The 20,739-nt window shown below is 32.3% G+C and overlaps 1 protein-coding gene across 2 annotated transcripts in view; it reads right to left on the bottom strand.

Moving 5' to 3' along the window:
• Window positions 1–5,130: 5,130 nt before the first annotated feature.
• The window catches only part of LOC129751943 (connectin-like), a 351,988-nt gene continuing 336,379 nt past the window's right edge, over window positions 5,131–20,739 (bottom strand). For both annotated transcript variants that reach the window (XM_055747732.1, XM_055747733.1), the window contains 3 exons: window positions 16,408–17,324; window positions 16,112–16,328; window positions 5,131–6,555 (listed from right to left, as the gene is read on the bottom strand). In XM_055747732.1, the coding sequence (XP_055603707.1) occupies window positions 6,068–6,555; window positions 16,112–16,328; window positions 16,408–17,280 (1,578 nt within the window). In that variant the 5' untranslated portion in view covers window positions 17,281–17,324 and the 3' untranslated portion in view covers window positions 5,131–6,067. The remainder of the gene's footprint in view (window positions 6,556–16,111; window positions 16,329–16,407; window positions 17,325–20,739) is intronic.

Genomic DNA, 20,739 nt, shown 5'->3' with positions numbered 1-20,739 from the left:
TATGTTATGTTATGTTATGTTATGTTATGTTATGTTATGTTATGTTATGTTATGTTATGATATGTTATGTTATGTTATGTTATGTTATGTTATGTTATGTTATGTTATGTTATGTTATGTTATGTTATGTTATGTTATGTTATGTTATGTTATGTTATGTTATGTTATGTTATGTTATGTTATGTTATGTTATGTTATGTTATGTTATGTTATTTTATGTTATGTTATGTTATGTTATGTTATGTTATGTTATGTTATGTTATGTTATGTTATGTTATGTTATGTCTTGTTATATTAAATGGGCGTACGAAAGGGAGAATTTTGGGGGATATACTCCGCCATGAGTATTTGAAAAAATCAAACGATGTATTCTACTCTACACTCAAAATCACGCTACTAATTGGCGATTCAAAATTGAAAACTCTGATTCAGATTCATCATTTAAAGTTCATATTTAAATTAAGATTCATAATATGGAAGATCTAGAATTAAGTTTCAGAAATCGTTTAGAAATTCAGAAATAAATGCTCATTGAAATTTTTGAAACCAGGTTCATAATTCAAATTAAGAATACAAATTAAAAATTCAGAGAAAGCTTTAGCTTGTAAATGAGTTTTACAATCAATCTAAAATTGTTGAGGAATTTAAATGTTCATGAATTTATAAATTCGCTTATTAATTCAATTTCTAGATTTCAAATTTATAATCAAAAAAAAGTTTGTACGCAAAATTCAGCTGAAAATCACAAATATAATGTAGAATTTAAGATAATTTCCTAAGTTTAATTTTATGGAAAACCTTAAATTTTATTTCAAAAATTCATCTTATGGAAAAAATGTGCAGTTCAAGAAACATGTATCTGAGATATTTGAATATTTACTTTTCCCTTTCAAATTGAGGTATAATTTAGCATTCCAAGGGAATTAAAATATCTCAAATTATATCAAACACTCCATGCAAGAATATCTAAATCATATTATCATTTGAAAGTACAGACCCTGTTCGTTTTTGGCAACATTCGATTTTGGCAACATTCGATTTTGGCAACATCCGATTTTGGCACATGTGCCAAAATCGAACGGTTTTTGGAAACAGCATTACAATTTAGTTTTCGTTGTAACAGGACCAATTTAAATTAGACACATACCACTAATACGTTTTTGTGTTCTGAAATGGTGATAAAATGCAACAATAAAAACAAAAGTTTTTTAAAAAATTTATTAAGTACTAAAAAAATAAAAAAAGTTGAAAAATTCAAAAAGTTAAAAAACAAATTTAAACAAAAGACTGAAAATGACTGAAAACAACTAAAAAATGATGAAGAACGAAAAAAACAGCAAATATGACAAATGAAAACAAACATTATAAACAAAACAAGAAAAGTGCAAAATGCATCAAAAACATGATGAAAAAAAATCAAAAATTACTAGAAACGGTCGGAAATTGACTAAAAATAACGTTTTTGATAATAATATTAGTTATTTTGTAAAAATAACTGATAAAAAAGTGGAGGAAAAAAACCGTTCGATTTTGGCAACATTCGATTTTGGCAACACAAAATGTATGAGCGTGTTGCCAAAATCGAACGGGGTCTGTATTATAACAAGATCATAGCTAAATCACCAAAACAGACAAAAAAGACTAATATCTGAGTCTGTATTACAATCTTTCACAAAATGTTTACTTTGCACTCAACAACTTGTTTGCATGGATGCATTGTCATCTTTCTTGAACTCAAAATTTCATATACCGTCAACTGGGGCAACATGCAACAATTTATACTTCAATGGCTTCTAAAAAACTTATGTTTACAGTTAATCTTACCCCTTTTGCATCAATAGTTTTAAGGATGATGGGAAATCTAATTGGCGTAGTTAGAAAAAATATTGGTTTCTTTAGTTATTTTTTATTTTTTTAAAAACATGCGATTTTCGCATGAAAACACAAATTTCAGTAATTTTTTGTTCTGTAAAAACGAATTTTTACATTTTTTTTTCTAAAAATATGGATGCTGCATACATTAAGGGGTTAAAAAATACTACGGAAAATTCTACAAGCTGAAATTAAAAAAAAAGAATTTTTGGATGAATGATATTGCAATTTTTATTGCAAATTAAAAACAATCATATTCCAGCACATGTAAATGAGATTTACAGGATGTTTCTTTGATTTGCATTTTGTTGCATTTTATCCCAGACATCTAACTGAAATATAAAAATATTTATTTAAAAAAAATGAGTGATTGTTCGAAAAATATTTTTACACCAGTAGTGTTGGTATAGCATGAAGAAACCTGTTAAAATTTTGTAGATTATATTATAAGGCCAATTCATCATACTAGGTAAAGTTTTTTACGGGATCGGAAAATGTTAAAATTTGTATATTTATTGCTCTATTTTTCAAATTTTATCGAAAAATAAAAAGCTTTAAAAAACTAGCATAAGATGCCAGAAATTATGTCATCATTATTTTGTTATCATTAAAAGATATTTTTATTACAATGCATTAAATGAAAAATTGATTCAGTGTGGTGTTATATAAATGTTGCATCTAATCCCGCTGCTGCATGATGCCCCATTTGAAGGTAGCAAATTTACAACAATTAATTTATGAAAAAGGTGAAAAATCATATTTTATTTAAATTTTTTTTTATGTACACATCATTTTCAACTGTTTAAAATGATTTATTTTGGAAAATAAAAAATCAAGAAATGAAAGGTTAATTATGGAATTGATTTTCAATGAATAATATGTGTTGATAAAGAGACATGTATCTAATATTCACATAAAAAAAAATAACTGGTAATACTACATTTTCCTGGTGTATTGTATGACATTAAGTTTATTGTAATTTTTCAAGAGCCAACTTACAAACTTAAATCCTAACTTTGGATTGAGTTCGCAAGATTAAGATTTGAATCGAATTATTTTAATCTGTTACTTTTACTTTTGAAAATTTGATTTTTTTTAATGATATGGTTGGAATCTTTGAATTTGCTGAAGAGTTTATTAGATTTAACTTATTTGATTTGACCATAAAAGAAGTTTTTTATCAGTGATTTGAATGCTAACTTGAAAAAAGAACAACTTATTCTATGCTCAAATCAAATAAACTAAATCCACCAGACTCTTGAGAAAATTCTAAGCTTATCTTGTAAAGTTTTACAAAAATAAGTTCTTTTTTTGTTACTAAAGGCTTCATTTACAAATTTTGTTTGCCATTTTCTAGATTTTGGGACGTGTTTTCAAAAATTACTATTTCAGACAAAAAACTATAAAGTAAATATCCCTAAAAATGAATAATCAAATATTACTTGACTATATTGGTTTTAAATATTTTTTCATTTAATCATTTTTAGCCTAGATCGTGTTCAAAAAATGCTTAACTTACGAGATTGTCCGGTTTTACCCGGAGTTGGCCGAATATTTGACACCAAATTAAGAAAAATTTCGTCTCAAAAACTAGGCACCCGGATTTTGTGTATTCTTTTTGATTTTTTTTTTGAATAGATAATTCAGTGGTTTAGAGAAAATTGGTCAGGGTATTTCCGGATTTTGGGTTGAAATTTTTTAAATTTCAACCCAAATAATTAAAATTTTGCCAGATTTTCAGATAAAATTGTCCGGAATGGTCCGAATATGTCTGGAAAATATTCTGGCAAGTGCTAAGAACTCAACAAGTTATTTAATCTTGTCTTATATTAACTTAAAAAACGCTGCAAATTTTTACAAAAAAAACACAATCAAAACCACTATATTTGAATGCATTTGATTTTCCGCGTTGAACCAATGAATTTAAATTTCTTGGTTTTCCAGTGAGAGTCAGTGAAACTCCATTAGAGTGTTACCTATTTAACAGCCTAATCGACGAGTTTAATGTTCTTTAAGTGAGAGCATTTTTTAGTTTTGAAAATTATAAATAGATACAAGAAGATTAAAAAAAAAACAGAAGTTGAAAATGATCTAAAAGAAAGTTTTCATATATTTTCATTCAGCAAGGACCAACTTTTTTGAAGTGGCAACATTTCAGAGGGCTAAGTCAACCTCAAAAGTTTTGGCAGATAAAAGTGGGACGTTTTGAGAAAAAAAAGGAACAGTGGGACAATTTATAAAAATGTGGGACATGTCCCGCTTTTGCGGAATGGATGGTAACCATTCATCTTTTGTTACCATTGCAATGCATTGCCGTTGGGAGCATGGACGCTAAGAAAATTTCATGTTCCTTGATGTTTATCCTTTGCTTTTCATCCTTTAATGGATGGAAATAAAAAAAAATAACAGAGAAATTTGATATTTATCAATACAACATTTAAGATAAACTTAAAATAAAAATGGGATGTTTTTGAAATTTGAAAATCTCAGTACCTTCATTTCAGGTCATCGACCAATGTATAGCGACATAACTCGTATAAGAACTTTGAAATCTTTCGAATGATATCCCTTCAGAAGGCTTTAAGTACACTATATCACAATCCATAAAATGAAATCCACAAAAGAAAATATAAAACTGGAACATCTCACCTAACTGCTGCCAATCTCCTCCTGTAGAAAATTCCTTTTTTTTCAGCCAATTTCCTTTTCCATCAGCCAAAAGCCATCTTTAAAAATCAGCTAAAAATCTGAATGCAGTATATCAATATTCAATATTTTTATCACTTTCCATCAAATTTCTATTTGAATTCATCAAACATTACTCTCTATGAATCAAATCGAAATTATTGAATCAAAAATAAACCAATTAAAACCATTTTTTCAAGGCTATAGAACCGTTCCAGAAAATCTTAAATCTGATTGAAGAAGATCGAACTCCCTAAGATCAATTCAAGATCGACAAATCCTGTTCTCGACCCTGATCCCTGATACTGTTTCTGGACCTTGATCTGTAATCCTGGATACTGATTTCTTCCAATTTGGAAAACACCATCACCACAATACTTACCTTTCCTAAGGCCATTGACAACGAATTATACAATTTTCAAATGATGGATTCATTCACAGAAAATGGAAAAAAAGCATAAGCCCCAAATTGTTTCTTATTTTTGTTTTAAAAATCCTTAGTTCTCAAATATGGAAAAAACAAAAAGAACTAATTTTCGAAGAATATTCCATTAAAACATACAACAGTAATGGTTCGGTTTGAAAATCAATTTTTTTTATTGCTTTATCAAAAATAATTCTAAAAAGTAGATTTTCAAATTCTTGTTTAATTATGTTTTTTTTGGTTTCTTGTTTTCTTGGTTTTTAGAGATCGCCACCCTTAGTGTTTTCGCGCCACTATCGGTACCTGTCAGGGGGCCCTTCGAATGACGGATGAAGAGAAAAATTCTGTTTCCCTATCGTCGCTCATCGCCTTAAAATGCCTCTTGCTCTTACCCTATCTGCATCGTCTGTATCTTCATTTTCTTCAGTATCATCATCAGCATCATTAATATCATCGTTTAATTCGTCCTCGTTAGCAGCAATTGTGTCACTTAAGTTAGTTCTCAAGGTCTCTCACTTAGTCATCATCACGTTACATCCTTGTTTATTGTGTAGAAGAGTTTTGTGTGTGCAATTCTCTTACTCTGCATCGGTAAATTACAGCAGCGCTTAAATTCTAGGTGTATTATTATTACTTTTACCAGTTAAAAAGAGAGCATCTTTTGTAGATTTTTTATTTGTTTTTTTTTCTGTTTTTGTTTTGTTTCACTTTTATTTAGCTATATAAAGATCAGGGGTTTTCATCGACTGGGGGACACATACGCACACTAGTCTTGCACACCGCGTTTGTTCTGTTGGTTTTTTGAGTTTGTTGAGGAGCATTTTAAGGTATTTATCTCTCGCAGTTTTTGTATAATGTTTTTTTCTAGAGCAATTTTTATGACTACTTTGGGCTCCATTTACAGGTTCTTGGTTTCTGTTTTTCTCCTAAGATTTGGTAGCACAATTTCACTTCACGGCGCCGTAAAGTCGCTTGAGATTCAGTTAGTTTCTATAAGGTTTGAGTCCATCATCTTTGTCTTTTTCCTTCTTACATGCTATAATACATACACAGCGGGGGCGGGTAGAAAGAAGTTAAGCCAAACATTTACCATCTAACGCTAGTGAACATCTTTGCTAATTCTACGGTGGTCGAAGCAAGGGAAACAATCAAACTACTACTGGCCAAAACGGCTAATAAAGCTCCCGTGGGTCGAAGAACGCTGACTCCGGACGCACCCCAGGGAAGATCCAGCAGTCCCTTGGATTCTCGTGGATTGGGGCCATCGGTAGGACCCACCAATTCTTCCGGGCAGGGCAAATTTTCCTTGCCCAACTTGAACAGGTTGACGATTTCGGTTTTCTCTTCTACGGTCGATTCGTTCTCCAGAGCAGCATCGTCGATGTAGTCGCCCTCGTCATCGAATACGTCCTGGAAGTTGTTGTCCAGTGGCTGCATTGGATCCGTGCCGTAAAGTGTTTTCTTGCCCAGAGTGCATTCGATGGCGTGCAAGTTTTCCCGGAGATCTTCGTTGCGGGTGCGGTTGCTCAGCTCGTACACCCAGGATAGGCGACAGTCGCAAACGAATCGGTTGTCTGAAAAGGAAAAGCGGGAAATTTCGAAAGTTAAAACAAAATCAACGGTTTGGAGGGCTTCTTAGTTTTAATACTATTGCAATTGTTGGAAAAACATTCTTTAATCTATCCTATATATAAAAAGCGGATTTTTGTCACGGCGCTATGCACCGGAGGATCGGCGCGGGATCATTAAGTAAGTAAGTAAGAATATATAAAAAGCTATTTCTGTGGGTTTGTTTGTTTGTCCTCTATAGACTCAGCCATCTTAAGAGCGAGAGAGCTGAAATTTGGCATGGACATTCATTAGGACTAGGAATGATGAAAAATGTTTTCAGATTTTTGGATGGCCCTTCTAAAGGGGGTCGTCCATACAAGACAAATATTGTTTTCGCGATATTAACGTCACTTTTTGTCGGATTGTGACAAAAATTTGCACATAGGGGTTTTGAGAGATGAGGAATTGATTCCAGGTATTGAATTTTGTGTCAGGGGTCGGCAAAAGGGGTCGTCCATATGAACTGTTCAGTGTTTTTACTATATTGACGTTATTATGCATTAGATTGAGATGAAAATTTGCAGACGGGGATTTTAAGGAACGGATAATCGATTTCAGTTATCTAATTTTGTAGAAGGGGTCGGCAAAAGGGGTCATCCGTATAAACTGTTCAATGCTTTTGCGGTATGAACATTATTATGCATTGGATAGATCTTGAGTCAGGAGTCGGCAAAAATGGTCGTCCATAGTATCTGTTCACTGTTTTTGCTATATTGAGGGTTATTCTGCGAGTCGAGTGACGTGACTCACAAAATTTTACTTCTTTATCCTGACTCCAGGAAATGTTTTTTGTGAAGAAACGTTAGTATGAATCGATCACAGGACATTTGAGCTGAAACTTCTAGCCTAGAGTGGTTTTTGGAGTCGGCACAACGATGTGAATTTTGCACATCACGTCACGTGACTCTCAGAATAAGACCCATTGTCTTGATTATACATCAGATTATAATGAAAATTTGCACATGGGAGTTTTACAGCATATGTTATTGATTTCACGGGTCAAATTTTGACTAGTAATCAGTAAAAGGGTTTGTCTTAACACTTTCGCTTTTTTTTTTTCAATAATTACGTTGTTAGGCATCATATCGAAGCAAAAATTTAAACACGAGAGTTTTACAAGATGAGGAATCGATTCCTGATAACAAACTTTCCATTAGACGACAGAAAAAGAGGTCGTCCATATTTACTGTTTAATGTTTTTGCAATAATTGTTTTATTGTGCATGAGATCCATACCAAAATTCATTCACGGCTGTTTTACAAAACGGACAATTGATTTATGAATTAAAATTTTTAATCAGATGACAGAAAAGGGGTCGTTAAGATCACCTTCAAAATATTTTAGACATCAATTCGTTGTTATGCATCCGAAAAAGACAAAAAATCGTACACGGGTGTTCTTTTCGACGGTCAATCAATTTCTTATTTTAAATTTCCGTTTGGTAGACAAGCAAATAGGTCGCTTGCAAATTTTGTTTAGTATTTTAAACAATTCTTTGGTGAAAATTCGTTCCAATCATCATCAGCTTTAAAGTTAAATGCGAAACGAAGTTCGTACGGGAACAGCTAGTGTTTATATATAACTAGCTGACCCGGTGTGCTTTGCAAGATTTTCCAAAAATAAATGAAATTTTGAGAAATTATTTAAATTTTGTTTTTTTTTTTAGGTATCATATCTTATAAATGTTCGGTTTATGCCAAAAAACTTGTATGGAAGCTTGCCTCTCCTCTTTCCATCCGCAAATGTTGAAAGGAGGTAGGGATACCATTTTTTTTTCTTAATTAATATCTCTTTCATATCAAATTTCGTTTTAATGGTGGATAAATTTTAAGCAATTTATCAACGTTTATATGGAACCCCCTTCCTTCTATCCCCTCTCCACATTGCAAGGCAGAAGAGTTTGTAACATTCCATAGAAACATATCTCGTACTGAAATATCTTCCCATAACAATTTTTTTTTTATTCTAGATTATTTCTATTGCAAGAAAATTGTATAGGACCCCCTCTCGGTTTCCTTTGTACTCACTGGAAAAAGATGGTGTTTCAAATAATCATAGAACCATTTCTTGTACTCAAATGATTTCCCATGTCATATTTGGTTCCATTTTTTTGATAACTTTTTGGTTTATGCAAAACAACTTCATGGGAGCTCTCCTCTTCCCTAACTTCATCCCTAATTGAAGGAGCAAGGAGTCTCAAATAAACTTTTAACCACTTATCGTATTCGAGTTCTCTATGTAAAATTTGGTTCTATTTGCTCGATAAGTTCTCGAGTTATGCGAAAAATTGCAACGGAGCCCCCCTCTCTCATTTCTATCACATTACTGGAAGCAGGCAGTAGTACCAAATATTTCAAAAACTTGTATAAGCGCACCCTAACACATTAAAATTTCCCCATAGGAATAACAGAGGGTTCTTAAAATATCATAGAGACAATTCTCGTATTCAAATACCTTCCCATGCCAATTTAAGTTATATTTGCTATACCTAAGTTTTTCAATTAAGTTGGAATATGTAAAGGAGCCCTTTCCTCCTTTCAATTTCTCCACAAAAAGGAGAAAAGGGTATCAAATATTCAACAAACCATTTCTCGTACCCAAACACCCTTCCAAGCCAAATTTGGTTCCAATTGCTCGAATAGTTATAAATTATATAATAAAAAAGATATTGAAGCTCCCTTCTCCCTGTATATATCCCCACTGAAAAAAGAAGTGGTGTTGAATAACCATTAAAACATTTCTTGTGTTCCAATATGCTCCCATGCCAAATTTGGTACCAATATCTTGATTAGTTCTCGGTTCATGTGGAAAATTGTAAGGTAGCCACCCTCCTCCCTTTCTTTGTTTTATTGACTCGAACTTGAGAATTAGTTATGTAAAAAATTGTATGTCAGCCCCCTTTACTCATTACCGCTGAAGGAAAGGAGGGGCCTTAATTAACATACAATGCCAAAGCCCATACCAAATTTGGTTCTTTTTGCACAATAAACTCTCGAGTCATGTATAAAAATTGTATGGAAGATCTCCCCTCATTTCCATCCTCCATGATAGATAAAGGAGAAGTCTCAAATAATCATAGAAACGATTCTCGTACTCCAACAACTACATGACAAATTTGGTTCCATTTGCTTTATTAGTTTTCGAGTTATGTAAAATTTGTAAGAGAGTCCACCTCTTCACTTCCTATCTCCCCCTGGAAAAGAGTAGGGGTTCCAAACTATTATAGAAACATTTCAATAAATACTATCCCATGCCATATTTGGTACCATTTGCATGATCAGTTTTTGAGTTATAAGACTTGTCACTTTAATGTGAAAGACACCTTATAAAAATAAATAAAAATTGTGAAAATAATTTTATTATAAATAAATTTTTGTTATATTTACATTGAAGCATTCACATCAAATTTTTTTGGAATACAAAGAAGATAAGACTCGATGAAATGAATTTTTATAATACTTGAACTGAAATTGTTTATTAATAAATATTTCAAATAAAATTTTAAGAATCCGTTTTTTGCTTTTCTCCTCTGCAATGTGGAAAGGTTCACGAACTGCCACGATCATTTTCAATACAAAATAACACAAAACACTAATCCTTCATGGAGAACCCTCTTATTTTCCGTGAAAAAGTCGCATTTTCATCGTATATTTGATAGTTAAAGGCAATAAAAAAGTAAAATATCCGATAAAGCTCCATTTTTATCCTTTTTCTTCTTATTAATACCAATATTATAAAAAATAATTTCACAAAAGGTAATTTTTCTTGGAAATACATTTCAACCAAGTTTATATCAGTTTAAATTTAAAGTGTTGCCTTGAATTGGATTTCAAATGCTACCGGCTATGGCACAGTGGTTGAAATTCAAGTCTGCTATACAACTGGTTATGAGATCAAACCTTTATTATAACATAGTATTTTTTGTAGCTTAGCTGTGGTTTATTTTATGTGAACATAATATTCAATTCATATCACGTTGTTTCTTATTCAAATCTGAACTTCAATACTAAAATTCAAATGAGATGTTTGTAAAACTGCAATTAAAAAAATATCATGAAAATCTGTATTCAGCAATCAAAATTTGCTGCACAATCCTATGAGAATGATTATTATATATCCTGCATTAAACTTTTAAACACTCATTTCAATTCTTCTTCAGTTGTATGAAAATAGAAATTTTAAAATGACTTCACCACCTCCAAAAGACCTTTCGATGTCCCCTCGAATTTCGAACTGAGCTAAGCACTCCCTGAAAGCGATAAACCTCCCTTAAGAGGCAGAGGAGACCAATTTTAAAAACCTCTTAATAAATTTGATGTGGACCTAGTCGATTCAAATTTGATTATTTTAAAGTTAAATGTTGAAAACAATTTCTGAAACTTTTAATTGATTTCTAGACAGTGCAGCCAATTTCTAGAAAAAGTTGTTAATCTCATGCAGTAGGATATTTGGGATTGATTGAAACTTAAATTTTAATGTTTTTTCCTAATCTGCAGATATAAAAGGGATTATCGAGTTAAAAAGGATAGATTTTGCAATTTTATGCATATATTTTATACCTTCCCTGGCAAAAATAAAAAATATGCAAGAGAAATTCCATAGGTCACAATTGGTTTTTGTCAATATCGTAATGTAAGTAGTGTTCAAAATTAAAAATTGTTAATGTCATTTTACCTATCATGGGATTGTTGTATTTACAGCCTGGTGATGTACTGAGTACAATAACTTTTCGATCGAAGATCATTGTAAAGTAAAGTTAATGCCAATAACAGAAGTTTTCATTTTCAGTGTTTGGGAACATAAAAAAGATATTGAAAAAAAAAACTAATAAAAACATGCTTCGTATAGATTTTATTTTAAAGAGCTAATCACTGGACACCAAAATGCTCAAATAGTGTTTTTTTCCTGCTTTAGTTTTGTTCTTATGTTGTTACAAACGCGCGCTATCTGCATATGGAAGAACAGTGGTACGACTATTGTTTGTTTTCGATACAAAAATGAGATTTATTATCATTATATATTTCATAACTTTTAAAGAAGTTGTTGGCCCACTTTAGTGTCTCTAGATGAAAGTTGCATCATGAATTGGGCTATACAATGATATTTTTGCAGCATTTTCGCTGATGTAGACGATACTTTTAGACAATAATTAAAATTAATTTACAATTTTTAATGTTAAAGGTCATAACTAATTTTTTTTTTTTAATATTTTATTTGAAAAGCTGATACTGCTGTTCTATTATTTTGTAGAAAAATAACCGAGTTATTTAGCTTTGAAAAATGGTTTTATTTTATTTAAAAAAAATCTAACCAAATATAGCTCAAAAATAAAAAATGTTAGAAATCTGAAAATAATTTATATTAAAGTCGCAAAAATGAACCAAATTCTCAATTTTTGTGGAAGAGTTGAAGACCCCCCGCGCAATCCTGTCAGAAAATACAAAAAATCCCGACATCTTAAAATATATAGACTAAATTGCATAAAATGGTAGGATTCAGCGATGAAAGTGTTGTTCTACATTTGTTTATGGTAATTTTTAAAGATTAAAACATTGAGTTTTAGGAAGATGTCTGATGGAATTATTTTCTAAGTCTCTCAAGAAGAAATATTTCTGATTTAAAATATTTAAAACTGACTATCTAACTTAACCCTTCGTTTCATAAAGTAAAAAAATTGCATCAATTAATTAAAACTGGTATAAATGTCGCATAAAGCTTAAAGTCAAGTTTTTTTTAAAGAAACAATATTTTTTTCTTCAAGATCACGATCGATTTAAAGAAAAAATGACTTCCAGTATATAAAGATACCAACAAAACCAAGTTGAATCAAAAAATTTTGAAAAAGCTTTTTTTTATATTTCTGGCCTTGTCTTATAATTCACATTGAGGAATTTTATTGATTCGAAAAAGTATTTTCGTATTCTCAGTAAACTAATTCACACAATAATGAATTCACTGACAACATCTGAGGTTTTTTTTTTGTTTTTTCTCTGATATAATGGATTTTCAATAAGTGTTGCAAATTTGCAACATCATGCAACGGTAGTACCCTAGCTTAGTATAAGGTTTTGGAAGTGTGTTTTCGAAACTTTCATCATTCAAACAGTGTTTTTGTTTCTCGATGAAAGCGTTTTCGTTATAAATTATTGTTCATTGTATTATATTTATGTTGATGTTGAACTATGGGATAGAATAAGGTTGCCAGAATTTTTTTCACTACCATCCGGGCCTAGCAATTCCGGGCATTTTTTCAAAAAAACCTGGCAAAATCCGGGCATGGATTTCAATTTTTCAAATCCAAAAACCGGGCAAAAACCGGGCAAAATTTAGATGTAATTATATATAAAAGCAAAGAAAAAATGCAAAAAAATAGAAATTAATATTTTATTAATGTAATTGCAGACTTCCAACAACTTTTTGGAACACTTAAATATTTAAAGGTTTATAAAAGTAAATCAGCGAAATTATTTGAAACAACCGTTGAAAATTTCCGTACCGATAATCGATTTTGCTGAAACGTACTCAAAAACTTTGTTTTTTTTTTGGTTTCTTTGTGAAAATTGATAAAAAATCCGGGTAATATCCGGACTTTTTTCACGATATCCGGGCAACCGGGCCGGACCGAACTTTCTCGAAATTTTGCATCAAATATCCGGACAAACCCGGATAAAACCGGGCAATCTGGTAAGCTTAGGATAGAAAGTCCAAATTGTATTAGTCCGATCATTCATCATTCATTTTATGAAGAAAAAAAAATGCAACAATCATGAGAACCACTTTGAACTTTGAAATCCTGCAAGAAGAGTTTGAATTTCATATCTAGGAAAAACTTTATAATGTTGGTATGTTCAAGGTTATGTTCAGAAAAGTGGTATAGGTTAAAAGCTCCTGCTTTCCATGTAACACCTCCATGCCAACGTTATGAATAAGTTCCTCAGTAAATGGAATATCCTCAGTAAATCTCACGGTTATTAACTAGTGACAAAACTGTATCGAATAAGGTTTAGGAGCCAAACATTCGATAACAAATAAATGAAAACAACAGTTTTGCATAATATTGCGAGCCAAAAAAAAAAAAACATCGACTAAAGAAAAGAAAACGTCCAAATAGTACAATATTTAAAAAAAATAAATTTTCAAAATTAAATCAACAAATCGTTTGATTACTAAGTAAAACTGGCATGGGTTTATGTTATCATATCGTCCGATTACTGAGCGTGTTTGAATATAAAGCGACCGACTAACTAGCAAGTACTCTATTTCAAACTGAATTCGGTGATATTTTCAAATTTGTTTCCCTCCCTGTTGTCCCTCCCTTCTTTCATCGGGTAGAAATAATTTACAAATTTAACACAATGCGGAAATTTATCAAGCAAATCAACAAAATTTGGCATGGAAGGATAATTGAAAACGAGAAAAGCTTTTGTGATTATTTGAGACTCCTCTCTTCTTCCAGTGGTGTGATAAAAAGGGGAAGGAAGGCTTCGATACCATTTTTTAATAATTCGAAAATAATCGAGCAAATAGAATCAAATTTGGCATGGGAGGACATTTGGGTACGTGAAATGCTCCTATTAATATTTGATACTAGACCGCTGCAAAAATTGACTTTATGTTCCAATATGTTTTTTCGAAGCATTTTTGGTCATCAAACATCAGTATTAAATTTAAAATGATTTGGTTGATTCCTGAATAAGCGCAATGAGATTTGATTTTGTATAGAAGAAGAAATTTTTGCTTATTAATTTATCCAATAAATTCTAATAAGCTTGAAAAAAGTTTGTCTTTAATTATTTGTTTTGACTACTCTTAAGCTTCTGTTTTTGCTAACATGAGAAGAAGTTTAGTTTTCATGGAAAAAGTTATAATCATTTCAAAATATAAATTCTGAAAGGTATCAAAACATAGGAGGCTTTGCTTGCTAGACGTGCTAATAATTTTATGAAATGTTTTTGCCAAGATTATTTCAATCATCAAACTAGTTTATTTTTGATGTTTTATTTTCATACTACATGGTTAAACAACTTTCAAATAAGCAGTCAAAAACGCTGAAATAAAAAAAAACCTGGGGTATAAGTTAGGTGTTTGATTTGTTGTCATGAATTGTACTGCATCAACAGAAGAATTTATTCACAATTCAAAGTTATATATTTTTTTTACTTTAAATACATTTATGAGGATTTTTATGAAAATAATATTTTTCCCATTAAAATATAAAATTAAATCTCTTTGCGCTGATTCAGGACTAAATTAATCGCTTCAAAAATTTTTATTGGTATTTGTGGCAGTAAAACAACCTAAAAAAGTTAAAGGACGTAAAAAAATTATAAACTTGAAATTTCTTTACCCAGTTTTTCAGCGGTTTTCATAAGCAGGCTTGGTTCCACAGAAGAAAAAAAAAAGTGATGTTTCAGTACAAAATATTCAATTTTCCCATACAAACATAAAAGTTCAAATTTACTCATGGAAACGTTACTTAAAAATTCTGCAAAAAATCATGGATGAGTTTTGAATCAAAACGAAGCTTTTAAGGCCCCAGGGTTTGAGAAATTCAAAAATGACCCCAAATCGATTCAGTTTACTGTAACGGGTAAAAATGTCAGGGGCGGGTGATGGTTGATATGCCATGTTTAAAATAATTTCTGAACTTTTTATTTATTTTTAAATGGTGCTGCTTACTCTACAAAACGTTATTTACTTCATGCAGTTGGATATTTGAGATTGATTGGCTTAAAATTTAGATTCACTTTTTCAAAGTAAACTTTAAAAATGAATTTGATATTTTAATGCATATTTTCTCAACCTTCCCTGGCAAAAATGAAAAACAAGCAAGAAGAGTTAGATACCGTCAACTGGGGCATCATGCAACACTTTCCAACTTCAATGGCTTCCACAAACTTAATGAACTCAGATAATCATACCACTTGTACATAGTTTTTTTTAAGGACATCTAATTTACGTAGGCAGATTTTTTTTGGTTTCATCAGTTAGAGTGCGGCAAACATTTATCGGTAAAAAATTCTTCAAAAATTTTACTATTTGAAATCATAAAATTTAATGGTTGGATGGATGAAATTAAGAAACGCGTGATGCAAATCAATCAAAATTCAGCATGCGGAAACGAGATCTCAAAGGTGTATCTTGGAATAGAATTTCGTTACATTTGAGCCCAGACTGGTAACTGAGTTAAAAAATATTTATTTAGAAAAACTGGGGGATTGTCCGAGAAATATTTCTAAACCAACTGTATTGGTATATTAAAGCAATATAAAAATTGTAGGTGATATCATCAAACCAATCCGTCGTCTTAGGTGCTGTTTTTTACGGCATCGAAAAATGTAAACGATGTGAAAAACTATGACATTATCATTATGTTACCAATTTATCTCATTATATTCAAAGAATAATTGTTGAGTGTTGTGGTATACAAATGTCGCTTCTGACCCTGCTTTAGCATGAAGCTCCGTTTGACGTTGTGTAATTCCATATCTTCCATTTTTTTGTTGATCATCAACTTACCACGAATCGATAGCACAGCACTGTTGTTGACCAGGTTATCCATCAGCGGTACAATATGTCCATAACCAAGCGTCTCCAGCCAGTTGCCATCGAGATTGAGCACCAACAGAGCCGAAACACTAGTGAAAGTTCCACTCTCCAGAGTGATGAGCCGATTGTGCTCCAGATGCAAATGCCGCAAGTTGCTCAACCCATCGAAGGCACGCTCGTCCAATTTCTGTGAAAGATGAGACAAAAATGAAAAAAAAAGAAGATTAAATTTGAGTATTAATAAAAGGTTGGGTGGAAAAACTAACCTCAATCTTGTTATAGTCCAAGAACAGCAGCTGCAATCCCCACAGATCGGCGAATACGGTGGCTCCGATGTAGTTGACGGCGTTGTTCGACAGTCGCAGGATCTTCAGGTTTTCGAGTCCCTTAAAGTATTCCTTGGCCAGAACAGAGATCATGTTCGAGTCGAGTCGGAGCTCTTCAAGTTTGGATAACTCAATGAAACCATTGTCGTGTAAATCTGCGATGGTGTTGTTGGCCAGGTTGAGCTTGATGAGGAACGGAAGATTGACGAAAGCTTCGCGATCGATGTTGCGGATCTCGTTGTTTTCCAGGATCAGTTCCTCTAGCGATGGATGGTTGGCAAAGGCATTTGGATGCAGAACTCGGATCTGGTTGTGGGGCAGGTTGACAATTCGTAGATCGGTTAGATTTCCCATTGCGTAAGGGAAGATGTCGGTGATCACTCCGTATTCGATTGTCAGGGTTCGTAGCTTCTTGAGGGTAATAAGGACATCCGATGGGATGTAAGTTAGGTTTCCGGACTTCCGAACGGTAAACTTGAGATGCTCCAAACTGGTTTGCGTGTGGAATGCAAGCCAGTTGGAGTCTTTCCGGGGCAGTTCACCGTCGAAAATTGAGCAAGATGCTTTCTGGGCCTTGGCATGACTTTCGGGCGAGCAATGGCAGGCCAGCTTCATGTTAATGTCCTCTGAGCAAAGATCTACCAGTGGGGTTGTTATTGTGGGTTGTGGGGCTGAGATCTGTGTCGATTTTCCCTTTCGGTAGGATTCCTTTTCGAAGCTTCGGGCTATCGTGGGCTGCAGGAGACACACCAGAGCAATGTAGCATAACGCCAACGCCGCTTCGAGATTTCCCGTTCGTGAAGCCATTTTCATTCGATTTTCTACTCGACTAAATAAACTGGTTCGTGAACGTAATCCTGAAATGAAGCGGAGAAGAAAGGGAAAAAAACGAAACTGTAAACACAATTCGCTAATTGGTTTGATCTGATTTTGTTCAACAAAGTCCTACGGATGTTTCGGCTTCGCCATTCGTTCGGTAAATAATACGATTTGTTTGTAGTTTGCCTTTAGGGGTTGGAATAAAGGAATCTTTTTGCGTATCCGGCGCGCCATCATTTATAAATGTTTGTGTCGAGTGCAGGAACTCCGAGGGATATTATTGGATTACTGCTTTTCCCCGCACATGAAGGTTTGCAGTTAATGTGTGAGTTTTCCAACCACACATCGCATTTGGGATCATAAGAGTAAATTACAATGAAAGTCTCGTTCGTCTGTAAATCTTAATCTTTTCAAACATTAAAAAAAACTTGTAAAAATTTATTTCAGTTTTTGATTCTCGAACTTTTGGACATGCCTCTTCCTTGAGGCGTCTTAAAAGGTAGCGACAATAGTTCGTTTGAATCGGAACCCATTAAAGGAATCTTCCGGAAAAGGAAAACAAACGCCACTCGCCCGTACCCAACTAAATTATTGCCTCTGGGCCTCATCACAATCAAAGAACAGCGCGGAATCTTTGATATGTAAATCAGGGCTCGTTTGAAAACTGTCAGAAGCAGCAGTTTGGTGAAGTTTTATGATGGGTGTTTGTTTGTTCACCGTAACTGAGCTGAGTTATTAGCGAAATTTGTTGCTTTGATATACATACGTAAATAAAGGGAAATCAACCCTCATCATTATGTGAGCAAATAAATGTGAAAACATATGTTAAACTTTTTAAAAATGTACCAACAACTTAATGAATATCTTAAGGCGATATGTTTGGTAAGAGAAATAGATACACGAAATGTTCTCCACATATGCCTTCTAGCTGAAACAACAGCAATCAAACTATCTATTTACTTACAAGTGATCGTATGCCTGGCTTACCATTTATTTTTTGATTTCTTAAAATTTATTAAATCAAATTGTGCACTTTTGTGGAAAAGCTTAATAAAATTCTAAAGATTTTGAAATAAAGGATTTAACTCAATGATCAACTTCTCCCAAGACCGGTAGTAGCTAAGACTACTAAGAAAAAAGTTGAGAAGTTTAATTTTTTTTCACATTTCTGCAAAGTACGGGAATTTTTACAAAAATTTAAAGAAGATTTTAACCAAATGGAACTGCTTTAATGAATATTAAATTAAAGCATAAATCAAATCATTTTGCAGCCTTTTTCAGAGTTATTGAATGAGTTAAAATCATCAATATTAAATACTCAAAGATTTCTTAAAAGATGTCAGAATTTAATGATTTCGAAAAAAACCGTGCGCTATCAAGGGAACTGTTTGCAACATGGGAAACCTATTTGAACAACTTTGATCACTATGGTTTAAACGTATCTCAACATCTCTACAAAATCATTGGTTGGATGCCAATTAGCACAGAAGGCTTTAAACCTCAAGAACAGTTATTTTTTGTTCGGACTTAATTGAATTTTTCAACGTTTTCTTTCAAAAACAAATATACTCGAAAGATGGAAATATTGCTGCATACTTTTAGGAGCAAAAATAATAAACATTTCTCAGTATTTTTTGCCCTCAAAAACATATTAATTTGATCTCCATTCAATTCCTTAGTTCCTCGCACTGTTCCTTAGTTTTTTTTTATTCGAAATTAACCATTTGATAGGGTTTTTAGCCATTTGTTCTATACAGGCTTTCTTATAGAAAATGTCCGTTTTTAAATACACAAAAATTATAATAGAATACCATAAAAATATCTCTAAAACTATACCTATACAAAGGAAAAAAGTTAAACTTGCATTTAAAATAACTCATTTGCATCTGAATGCTATCATTTTATCAGTAGAGGTGTTTGTTTGTTTATGAGTCTTCGAAAAAACAGATATTTTAAATCTTTAAAATAAGATTTTAAGTAATATAAAAAAAGCTCCAACTACAAACCATATTTCGCCTATTTGAAACTTAATTTATAGGCTTTCAAACGTAGAAAACAATTTTCAGATATTTTGACTTTAGACTTAATTTCTGATGATCTTCTGCTAAAATTTCATGTTGATCAAAATAACCCCAGTTTACGGTAATCGATTTTACGTCATTTTTTACGTTTACCTTTATACATACGTTTTTTTGGATCTTATTTCTCAAAAAACCCTAAAATTTAGAAGAAAATGACAATTGACGTAAATGTCAAAACACAATCAATCATAATTGCATCAAATTTTTGTGAACAGCATATAAGATTTTTAATTCATCCAAGAAAAAATGAACTATAAAAGTCTCACAAAAAATACACAGAAACAGTCAACAACCGTGGTGGAAATAGAAAAATCCAAAAGAGCAAAACCGAAGATAACTATATAACAATCAAACTATCAATCATTTAAAAATTAGGCATTTTAAAAAGGCTTACCAAGCAATCAGAATTCTCATAAAAAGGTTTCATAGAAGCTAAATCAGTTCTCGTTTCTGTCTGAAGAGAATGCTGATCAGCCCAAAATTAAAGTTCTTTAAGCTACTTTGAAGTTCGTTCAAGTGGCTGAAGAGAATGCTATTCAGCTTCTAAGAGACACTGACAACCAGATGACAATAGAACATATAGAAATCGCATCTCTAGGTTCATGCCTGAAATATTGTACCTCGCGTAACTTTTGATCTTATCAATAAAACTTTTCAAAAACTTCAGACATGCTAGCTTTATATTTCAACAATCACTCTGCAAACTTTCAATCAAAACTGTAGCGTAAATTCTGAGATATTGCAGTTTGAATGGTAAAAGTCCAAAAAGTCCGATTTTCGTAGAATTACTGTATCTCAAGCCACAAAAACTCCAGAAAGCTCAAATTTTGTGGCATAATAGTGTGATAGTTGATCTGTCTAACGCGGAAAATTTGATAAAAAAAAAACATCAGAGTAAAAAGTTATGGAAGTTCAAAGTCGAAGTTACAGTGCGCGTGCTTTCAATTTCTATACAATTATGAACGGTACTGTACTTAGAGAATTGAACAGTTTCTCTCTAGGTTGCAATTCCCTTAGAATTTCCAAATATGTTCTTTGAAACACCAAGAAAAAAAATTTGGTTAGAAAGTGTTTAGCGAACACAACGCACCTTCTAAAAAAAGTTGCTTTAAAAGCGATTAGGAGTTCCGCTATCGATATTTTAACTTTTCAAAAGACAATGGAAGTTTCTGAGTAACTTTAACGTGACATGAGTCACCTGAAGCCTCCGTAAAACAGTCAGCCAAATGTGAACTTCGGAGTTCCATCTTTAAGTAGGAACGCAACTTTTGATTGCTTGGGTTATTTTCTTTTCATCGTCTATCGATTATAAAAAAGTACGTAGCGTTAAGGCTTTTCTAAACCTTAGTCGATTTATGTTAAATTTTCAAAA

The sequence above is a fragment of the Uranotaenia lowii genome, chromosome 3 (assembly GCF_029784155.1).
Source record: "Uranotaenia lowii strain MFRU-FL chromosome 3, ASM2978415v1, whole genome shotgun sequence".
Lineage (NCBI taxonomy): Eukaryota > Metazoa > Arthropoda > Insecta > Diptera > Culicidae > Uranotaenia > Uranotaenia lowii.
The sequence above is the reverse complement of the archived record's forward strand: the minus strand, read 5'-3'. Positions and strand labels throughout refer to the sequence as shown.